Below are 11,023 nucleotides of genomic sequence, written 5' to 3'. Positions count from 1 at the left end.
ATAACCAATCTATAATAATCGACCTGCAATAGCTCACCTGTAATAATCGGCCTGTAATAACCAGCCTGCACAAATCAAACTGGAATAACCAACCTGTAGCAAGCAATCTGGAATACCTGACCAATGTCTTACCCCTCAGAATCATAGAATCAGACAACATGGAAGGAGGCCATTCAGCCCATCATGCCTTTGAAAGAGCTTTCCAATTAGTCCCACTCCCCTGCTCTTTCCCCATAGCCCTGCAATTTTTGCTTTTCAAGTATTGATCCAATTCCCTTTTGAAAGTTATTATTGAATCTGCTGCTTTTTTGAGCTGGAACTTGGTCTGTTAACAACCAAACCATGTATAATAATAATTACAGTTCAAAATACAAGCCTACAATAATAAATGGGTACGGTAGCATAGTGGTTATGTTACTAGACTAATAATCGAGAGACCGAGACTAATAATCCGACGATATGAGTACAAATCCCACCATGGCAGCTGGAGAATTTAAATTCAGTTAATTAAATAAAATCTGGAGTTAAAAAGCTAGTATCAATTAAAAGTAACCATGAAACTACCAGATTGCCGAAAAAAACCATCTGGTCACTAATGCCTTTAGGGAAGGAAACCTGCCGTCCTGACCCGGTCTGGGCTGAAATGTGACTCCAGACCCACAGCAATGTGGTTCATTATTAACTAGCAAGCCACTCAGTTGTACAATTCTGCTCCAAAAAGACATATTGGGCCGTGTAGCACCCATTGTTTCGGTGCTACACGGCCTCTCTGACATCCACGATGGCGTCTTGGATACATATGCACGTTTCCAGCGTGACATGCGCTGGACTCCATCCTGGTACAGGCGCAGAGAACAAACGCTGGAATCATGTAAAGGAAGAAAATGGCTTTGATCAGTGCACAACGCTGATTTAAAGCAATAGACACCATTTTGGAACTTAATGCTCAACTCAACACAGAGTCGAAACCCCAACCATCTGAACGTGTCTTAGAGTGCCCTAAGGACCACCCACCAGCGCTATTTAAAGGGACCATGCAGGATTTACAGGTTAGTGGCTGGATTATTGATTCTGGCTGCCAAGACATTTGTACCTGTTTTTGGAGGTCTCTTAGACTTCAATACTAGGACACGGGGACATGGCCAAACATTTAGAGCCAGAACGTGCAGGAGTGAAGTTAGGAAATGCTTCTACATGTAAAGGGTGGGAGATGTTTGGAACGCTCCTCTGCAGACGGCAGTTAATGCTAGCTCACTTGTGAATGTTAAATCTGAGATCAGGACCCCTGGCAGCAGCTCTGAAGTGCTAGATTGTATTAATGCAGAGATTAGACAAGCGTGTAAGAAAGGCATAGTGATCTTAATGGGAGACTTTAACCTTCACATAGATTGGGGAAAGCAGACTAGCAACTGTCAGAAAGGTAGTGAATTTCTTGAGTGTGTCCGGGATAGTTTTCGACAGCAGTATGTCCTAGAGGCAACAAGGGGGCAAGCCATACTAGATTTAATAATGAGTAATGAACCAGATTTAGTTAACATCTTAACTGTGCGTGAACATCTATCCAATAGTGATCATAACATGATCGAGTTCAATGTAGTGTTTGAAAGGGAAAAAAGTGAGTCAGCTGCTAAGATTCTAGACTTGGGTAAGGCCGACTTCAATGGGATGAGACAGAGACTGTCCACAGTAAACTGGGCAAATCTGTTAATGGGTAAAACGACTGATGATCAGTGGGAAATGTTTAAAGAAACATTTAACGAGATACAGAATCGGTTTATACCCCTGAGGGGCAAGAACTCTATTTGCCAAAAAAAAACAGCTATGGACAACTAAAGAGGTAAGGGACAGTATAAGACAGAAGGAAAGGGCATACAAAAAAGCAAAAAATAGCACAGATCCTGGCAAACGGGAAAGATACAAAGATCAACAAAGGGTCACAAAACAGATAGTAAGAGCTACAAAAAGAGAGTATGAAAAGAAACTTGCAAGGGATATCAAAACCAATACGAAGAACTTTTATAGTTATATTGGGAAAAAGAAGGTGGTCAGGAGCAGTGTTGGCCCCTTAAAAACTGAAAGTGGGGATATTGTCATTGACAATGGGGAAATGGCGGACATGTTGAACAATTACTTTTCGTCAGTATTTACAGTAGAAAAAGAGGATAGCATGCCGGAAATCCCAAGAAAACTAATATTGAATCGGGGACAGGGACTCGATAAAATTAATATAAGTAAAGCAACAGTAATGAAGAAAATAACAGCACTAAAGAGTGACAAATCCCCAGGACCAGATGGTTTCCATCCCAGGGTTTTAAAGGAAGTAGGTGAGCACATTGCAGATGCCCTAACTATAATCTTTCAAAGTTCTCTAGATTCAGGAACTGTCCCTCTAGATTGGAAAATTGCACATGTCACTCCACTTTTTAAGAAAGGAGAGAGAGGGAGACCGGGGAATTATAGACCAGTTAGCCTAACATCTGTTGTGGGGAAAATGCTGGAGTCTATAATTAAGGATAGGGTGACTGAACACCTCTAGAATTTTCAGTTAATCAGAGAGAGCCAGCATGGATTTGTGAAAGGTAGGTCGTGCCTGACAAACCTGATTGAATTTTTTGCAGAGCTGACTAAAGGAGTGGACAGGGGAATGTCAATGGATGTTATTTATATGGACTTCCAGAAGGCATTTGATAAGGTCCCACATAAGAGACTGTTAGCTAAGATAGAAGCCCATGGAATCGAGGGAAAAGTACGGACTTGGTTAGGAATTGGCTGAGTGAAAGGCGACAGAGAGTAGGGATAATGGGTAAGTATTCACATTGGCAGGATGTGACGAGTGGAGTCCCGCAGGGATCTGTCTTGGGGCCTCAATTATTCACAATATTTATTAACGACTTAGATGAAGGCATAGAAAGTCTCATATCTAAGTTTGCCGATGACACAAAGATTGGTGGCATTGTAAGCAGTGTCGATGAAAACATAAAATTACAAAGGGATATTGATAGATTAGGTGAATGGGCAAAACTGTGGCAAATGGAATTCAATGTAGACAAATGTGAGGTCATCCACTTTGGATCAAAAAAGTATAGAACAGGGTACTTTCTAAATGTAAAAAGTTAAAAACAGTGGGTGTCCAAAGGGACTTAGGGGTTCAGGTACATAGATCATTGAAGTGTCATGAACAGGTGCAGAAAATAATCAATAAGGCAAATGGAATGCTGGCCTTTATATCCAGAGGACTAGAGTACAAGGGGGCAGAAGTTATGCTGCAGCTATACAAAACCCTGGTTAGACCGCACCTGGAGTACTGTGAGCAGTTCTGGGCACTGCACCTTCGGAAGGACATATTGGCCTTGGAGGGAATGCAGCGTAAGTTTACTAGAATGATACCCGGACTTCAAGGGTTAAGTTACGAGGCGAGATTACACAAATTGGGGTTGTATTCTCCAGAGTTTAGAAGGTTAAGAGGTGATCTGATCGAAGTTTATAAGATATTAAGGGGAACGGATAGGGTGGATAGAGAGAAACTATTTCCGCTGATTGGGGATTCTAGGAGTAGGGGGCACAGTCTAAAAATTAGAGCCAGACCTTTCAGGAGCGAGATTAGAAAACATTTCTACACACAAAGGGTGGTAGAAGTTTGGAACTCTCTTCCGCTCAATTGCTAAATTTAAATCTGAGATAGATAGCTTTTTGGCAACCAAAGGTATTAAGGGATATGGGCCAAAGGCAGGTATATGGAGTTAGATCACAGATCAGCCATGATCTTATCAAATGGCGGAGCAGGCACGAGGGGCTGAATGGCCTACTCCTGTTCCTATGTTCCTATGTTCCTATGATAGATTTCTGTGAACCAAGGCTATTAATGGATATGGGGCTAAGGCAGGTATATGGAGTTAGGTCACAGATCCACCATGATCTCATTGAATGCTGGAACAGGCTCGAGGGGCTAAATGTCACTGCCACTTGCTGCCTCCTGATATGCGCCACCTTCTCCTGCAAGAAAGCGGGACGTGTGTCTGGGTGATGTGCCTGTCATGGTTGAATAGCTGCCAGTGTGTGTGGCCTGTGAGTTGTGGGTGGGCGGCTTGCAACAGTGGTAATGTGTAAGGGTGAGGGGAAGCGTCTGGTTGGAAGGGTTGAGTACTGATGGAAGGAGTTTGTTGGTATGTGGGTGATGGGGGTGGTGCGTGGAGCAATTCATATGAGATGCCACTTGACAGTTCACCTCAATCACCCTGACCACTCATGTCAAAGCACGGCAAATCACTTCCTGCACTGCGTCCATGTTGATGCTGTGCGCCTGGTCCTTCCCGCTGCCTCCCACTGCCTTTTGGGTGCATGTCTGGAGGGCCTCTTGCCCCCCCCCCCCCCGAGTAACCCTGTGGATCTAGGATGTCCCTCCTTCTGTCCACCTCTTGCACCAAGGCCTCTAGTGCATCAGCAGAGAACCTTGGTGCATGCACTCTCACAGACCTGGTACCAACTCAGATCGGCAGATTGGTGAGGTCTGGTGTGCAGATTGAATTTTTTTTTTATTTGTTCATGGGATGTGGGTGTCGCTGGCGAGGCCGGCATTTATTGCCCATCCCTAATTGCCCTTGAGAAGGTGGTGGTGAGCCGCCTTCTTGAACCGCTGCAGTCCGTGTGGTGACGGTTCTCCCACAGTGCTGTTAGGAAGGGAGTTCCAGGATTTTGACCCAGCGACGATGAAGGAACGGGGATATATTTCCAAGTCGGGATGGTGTGTGACTTGGAGGGGAACGTGCAGGTGGTGTTGTTCCCATGTACCTGCTGCCCTTGTCCTTCTCGGTGGTAGAGGTCGCGGGTTTGGGAACTGCTGTCGAAGAAGCCTTGGCGAGTTGCTGCAGTGCATCCTGTGGATGGTACACACTGCAGCCACTGTGCGCCGGTGGTGAAGGGAATGAATGTTTAGGGTGGTGGATGGGGTGCCAATCAAGCGGGCTGATTTGTCCTGGATGGTGTCGAGCTTCTTGAGTGTTGTTGGAGCTGCACTCATCCAGGCAAGTGGAGAGAATTCCATCACACTCCTGACTTGTGCCTTGTAGATGGTGGAAAGGCTTTGGGGAGTCAGGAGGTGAGTCACTCACCGCAGAATACCCAGCCTCTGACCTGCTCTTGTAGCCACAGTATTTATTTGATTGGTCCAGTTAAGTTTCTGGTCAATGGTGACCCCCAGGATGTTGAATGTGGGAGATTCGGCGATGGTAATGCCGTTGAATGTCAAGGGGAGGTGGTTAGACTTTCTCTTGTTGGAGATAGTCATTGCCTGGCACTTGTCTGGCGCAAATGTTACTTGCCACTTATGAGCCCAATCTTGGATGTTGTCCAGGTCTTGATGCATGCGGGCACGGACTGCTTCATTATCTGAGGGGTTGCGAATTGAACTGAACACTGTGCAATCATCAGCAAACATCCCCATTTCTGACCTTATGATGGAGGGAAGGTCATTGATGAAGCAGCTGAAGATGGTTGGGCCGAGGACACTGCCCTGAGGAACTCCTGCAGCAATGTCCTGGGGCTGAGATGATTGGCCTCCAACAACCACTCCCATCTTCCTTTGTGCTCGGTATGACTCCAGCCACTCAAGAGTTTTCCCCCTGATTCCCATTGAGTTCAATTTTACTAGGGCTCCTTGGTGCCACACTCGGTCAAATGCTGCCTTGATGTCAAGGGCAGTCACTCTCACCTCACCTCTGGAATTCAGCTCTTTTGTCCATGTTTGGGCTAAGGCTGTAATAAGGTCTGGAGCCGAGTGGTCCTGGCGGAACCCAAACTCAGCATCGGTGAGCAGGTTATTGGTGAGCAAGTGCCGCTTGATAGCACTGTCGACGACACCTTCCATCACTTTGCTGATGATTGAGAATAGACTGATGGGGCGGTAATTGGCCGGATTGGATTTGTCCTGCTTTTTGTGGACAGGACATACCTGGGCAATTTTCCACATTGTCGGGTAGATGCCAGTGTTGTCGCTGTACTGGAACAGTTTGGCTGGAGGCGTGGCTAGTTCTGGAGCACATGTTTTCAGCACTACAGCTGGGATGTTGTCGGGGCCCATAGCCTTTGCTGTATCCAGTGCACTCAGCCGTTTCTTGATATCACGTGGAGTGAATCGAATTGGCTGAAGACTGGCTTCTGTGATGGTGGGAATATCGGGAGGAGGCCGAGATGGATCATCCACTCAGCACTTCTGGCTGAAGATGGTTGCAAACGCTTCAGCCTTGTCTTTTGCACTCACGTGCTGGACTCCACCAACATTGAGGATGGGGATGTTTGCAGAGCCTCCTCCTCCCGTTAGTTGTTTAATTGTCCACCACATTCACAACTGGATGTGACAGGTCTGCAGAGTTTTGATCTGATCTGTTGGTTGTGGAATCGCTTAGCTCTGTCTATAGCATGTTGCTTCCGCTGTTTACCATACATGTAGTCCTGAGTTGTAGCTTCATCAGGTTGGCACCTCATTTTGAGGTGCACCTGGTGCTGCTCCTGGCATGCTCTTCTACACTCCTCATTGAACCAGGGTTGATCCCCTGGTAGAGTGAGGAATATGCCAGGCCATGAGGTTACAGATTGTGCTGGAATACAATTCTGCTGCTGCTGATGGCCCACAGCGCCTCATGGATGCCCAGTTTTGAGCTGCTCGATCTGTTCTGAATCTATCCCATTTAGCATGGTGATAGTGCCACACAACATGTTGGATGGTGTCCTCAGTGTGAAGGCGGTACTTCATCTCCACGAGGACTGTGCGGTGGTCACTCCTACCAATACTGTCATGGACAGATGCATCTGCGACAGGTAGATTGGTAAGGACGAGGTCCAGTCGGTTTTTCCCTCGTGTTGGTTCGCTCACCACCTGCCACAGGCCCAGTCTGGCAGCTATGTCCTTCAGGACCCGGTCAGTAGTGGTGCTACCGAGCCACTCTTGGTGATGGACATTGAAGTCCCCCACCCTGAATACATTCTGTGCCCTTGCTACCCTCAGTGCTTCCTCCAAGTGATGCTCAACATGGAGGAGGACTGATTCATCAGCTGAGGGAGGGCGATAGGTGGTAATCAGCAGGAGGTTTCCTTGCCCATGTTTGACCTGATGCCATGAGATTTCATGGGGTCCAGAGTCAATGTTGAGAATTTAGTAGTGCGCAACCTTTATTCAATGTTTTAACATAACTCATCAGTGTATAAACACAGGGATGGGACCTGCATCTGTGTTTTACGTGTGCGATGTCTGATCTCCGTTCAGACTCCATGCAGACAGCAGACTGTTATTTTCAGCAAATAATAGGCACCAGCTACCTTTAAGAGATTTCGAAGAAACATCCTCCCTTTAAGAGGTTGAGTTCCTTGTGGAAAGTGCGAATTCCAATGAATCCATGTGCAAGGCCTGGAATGGATTGCAGGTGATTCCTTGGGCTGGCTGAAACTCGCATCCTGCTTGTGCAGGGGTCATTTGGCACGGGGTAATAGCACATCACGCTACCTCTGCCCAAAAATGGCCCCATCCAATTTTTCCCCCAATAAGTGGGAGCGGTTCAAGATGGCGGCTCACCACCACATTCTCAAGGGCAATTAGGGATGGACAATAAATGCCGGCCTTGCCAGCAATGCCCACATCCCATGAATGGATAATTAAAAAATTCAGGTTAATGAAATATTGTATAATAATAATTACAGCTCAAAGTGTCAGTGTGTAATAATAATTACAGCTCAAAGTGTCAGTGTGTAATAATAATTACAGCTCAAAGTGTCAGTGTGTAATAATAATTACAGCTCAAAGTGTCAGTGTATAATAATAATTACAGTTCACATTAACAATGCACAATAATAATTAAAGTTCAAAGTAACAATATATAATAATAATAACTGTTCAAAGCAGCAGTGTCCAATAATAATTTTAGTTCAAAGTAACAGTGTGTAATAATTACAATTCAAAGTAGCACTGTATAATAATAATTGCAGTTCAAAGTATCAGGGCGCTAAATTGGGCCGTGTAACGCCCGTTATTTTGGCCCTACACGGCTTCTCCGAAATCCAAGATGGCGTCTTGGATGCGCACACGCATTTCCAGTGTGACGTGCGCCCGACGCCATCTTGGTGCAGGGGACACTGGATGCAGTAGGCAGTAGGTGCAGGGGGCACTGGATGCAGTGGATACTGGCTGCAGGGGTTACTTGGTGCAGGGGGCACTGGGTGCAGGGGGCACTGGATGCAGTGGGTACTGGCTGCAGGGGTTACTTGGTGCAGGGGGCACTGGGTGCAGGGGGCACTGGATGCCAAGGCATTTGGTGCGGGGGCACTTTGAATAGTGGGCACTTGATGCAGTGGGCAGTGGATGCATTGGGTTCTTGGTGCAGCGGGCACGTGCAGGGGTACTGGATGCAGTAGGCACTGGATGCAGGGGCACTTGGTGCAGGGGGCACTGGGTGAAGGGGCATTGGATGCAGGGGGCACTGGATGCTGTGGGCATTGGGTGCAGGGGGCACTTGGTGCAGGGGCATTGGGTGCAGTGGGCACTAGATGCAGTGGCACTCGGTGCAGGGGACACTTTGTGAAGTGGGCACTTGGTGCAGGGGCACTTGGTGGTGCAGGTGGCACTGGGTGCAGGGGGCATTGGGTGCAGTGGGCACTGGATGCAGTGGCATTCGGTTCAGGGTACACTTTGTGCTGTGGGCACTGGGTGCAGGGGTACTTGCTGCAGGGGGCACTGGGTGCAGGGGCATTGGGTGCAGGGGGCACTTTGTGCAGTGGGCACTTGGTGCAGGGGCACTTGATGCTGCAGGTGGCACTGGGTGCATGGGCACTTGATGCAGGGGCACTGGATGCTGTAGGCACTGGGTGCAGGGGGCACTGGATGCTGTGGGCATTGGGTGCAGGGGGCACTTGGTGCAGGGGCATTTGGTGCAGTGGGCACTAGATGCAGTGGCACTCGGTGCAGGGGACACTTTGTGAAGTGGGCACCTGCTGCAGGGGGCACTGGGTGCAGGGGCACTTGGTGTAGGGGTACTGGGTGCAGGGGGCATTGGGTGCAGGGGCACTTGGTGTAGGGGTACTGGGTGCAGTGGCAATCGGTTCAGGGTGCACTTTGTGCTGTGGGCACTGGGCTCGGGGACACTGGGTGCAGGAGGCACTGGATTCAGTAGGCACAGGGTGCAGGGTCACTGGGTCCAGGGAGCATTGGATGCAGTGGGCAGTAGGTGCATGGGCACTTGGTGCAAGGAGCACTGGGTGCAGTGGGTACTGGATGCAGTGGTAACTAGGTGCAGAGGACACTTGGTGCCGGGAAACTGGGTGCAGGGGGCACTGGATGCAGTGGACACTGGGTGCAGGGGCACTTGATTCAGGGGCACTGGGTGCAGGGGGAACCGGGTTCACAGGCACTGGGTGCAGGGGGCACTTTTATGCAGGGAGACTGGATGCTGTGGGCACTTGGTTCAAAGGACACTGGGTGCAGGGGCACTGGGCACAATGTGCACTGGGTGCATGGTGGCACTGGATGCAGGGGGCACTGGATGCTGTGGGCACTTGGTGCAGAGGGCACTGGATGCAGGGGCACTGGGCACAATGTGCACTGGGTGCAGGGGGCACTGGATGCAGGAGGTGCTGGGTGCAGTGGGCACTGGGTTCAGGGGCCACTGGGTGCAGTGGGCACTGGGTGCAGGGGGCACGGGCAGTGACACCATCAGGAGGGAAATAAGTTGTGACTACACGCCTGAGTCATTGATCTTCATTGGGAAACAAACTCATTGCAGGGGGGGGGATTTTTAACTACCCAGAACAGGTGGGAGGGGATAAATTCTTAAAAATCTGAAACCCAAATACAGCCCGCCGCGAAGGCGCCCACTCCTGGATTAACCGGGGCAGGTAGGGGGCGGGTGAGTGACCCACTCGCGATACTTGGGTCAGTAATTTGAATATGTTAATAAGGCTGCGTACCTCAGATTTTACCAGAGTTTTAGATATAACGAGCGCGGGCCGTGTTTCCCAGGGCTTGGAAAACCCGGGAGCTGAAGGGAGCCGAGAACTGCCAGATCCAGCAGGTAAATGCTTTTTATAGCACTGCATGTGGGCCAGGAGAAGCTGGAGTGTTTCCCTCCTCACAATCTGCGATGCCTCCCTCCGCGACCTCTCCCCCGCGACCTCTCCCCGTGATCTCTCCCCGCGATCTTTCCCCCCGCGATCTTTCCCTTGGATGTCTCCCCCGCAATCCCTCTCACTGCGATCTCTCCCCCATGATCTCTCCCCGCGATCTCTCCCTGCGTGCTCTCCTCCATGATCTCTCCCTGTGATCTCTCCCCGCGATCTCTCCCCCATGATCTCTCCCTGCGATCTCTCCCCACGTTCTCTCCCCAGCAATCCCTCCCCCGAAATCTCTCTCTCCCCCGTGATCTCTCCCCGCAATCCCTCTCCCAGCGATCTCTCCCCGCGATCGCTCCCCCATGATCTCTCCCTTGCGATCCCTCTCCCCGTGACCTCTCCCACCGCGATCTCTCCCCCCACAATCTCTCTCTCTCCCCCGTGATATCTCTCTCCCACATGATTTCTCTCTCCCCCTGTGACCTCTCTCCCCCCGCGATCTCTCTCCACCCACAATCTGTTTCCCCCTGTGATCTCTCTCTCCCCTGATCTCTCTCCCTCCACGATCTCTTCCCCCCATGGCGAACTCTCCCTCCCTCTCTCCCTCCTCTCTGGTCCAGCTGCAGGACTTTGTACTCGACATTCTCTCAATCTGGCTGGAGCCAGCTGGGAAAAAATTCAAACGAGGTCCTGTTGTTAAATTTGACCGATCCTGCGGGTCTCCCAGCCGCTATCAGCCCCCCACCCTGCTCCCTCCCTGTCACCCTGTAAATATCGGGGCCACTTCCCCTGAGACCCAATACACTGATCTTGCCCCAGTCTCTGCACAAACCCCGGCTAGCACAGCCCATAACTTTTAAACAGATCGTTGAAACCAATGGCAACCAATGAGCTGCAGTAATGTTCCAGGCTGTAACTATCGCTCAGGGGCGCA

At 49.6% G+C, this 11,023-nt stretch overlaps 1 protein-coding gene across 1 annotated transcript; it reads right to left on the bottom strand.

Annotated features, from left to right (window-relative positions):
- Window positions 1–7,983: 7,983 nt before the first annotated feature.
- On the bottom strand, window positions 7,984–8,910 carry LOC137331713 (uncharacterized). Its single transcript, XM_067995702.1, has one exon. It carries the CDS (start codon window positions 8,908–8,910, stop codon window positions 7,984–7,986), a length of 927 nt encoding a protein of 308 aa, XP_067851803.1.
- Window positions 8,911–11,023: the final 2,113 nt, after the last annotated feature.

The sequence above is a fragment of the Heptranchias perlo genome, chromosome 13 (assembly GCF_035084215.1).
Source record: "Heptranchias perlo isolate sHepPer1 chromosome 13, sHepPer1.hap1, whole genome shotgun sequence".
NCBI lineage: Eukaryota > Metazoa > Chordata > Chondrichthyes > Hexanchiformes > Hexanchidae > Heptranchias > Heptranchias perlo.
This window is presented reverse-complemented; position numbering and strand designations above follow the sequence as displayed.

Bases quoted from the DNA above. Each gene is read 5' to 3' on its own strand.
- LOC137331713 (XM_067995702.1), bottom strand. From the start codon at position 8,910: ATGCCCCTGCACCAAGTGCCCCCTGCACCCAATGCCCACAGCATCCAG.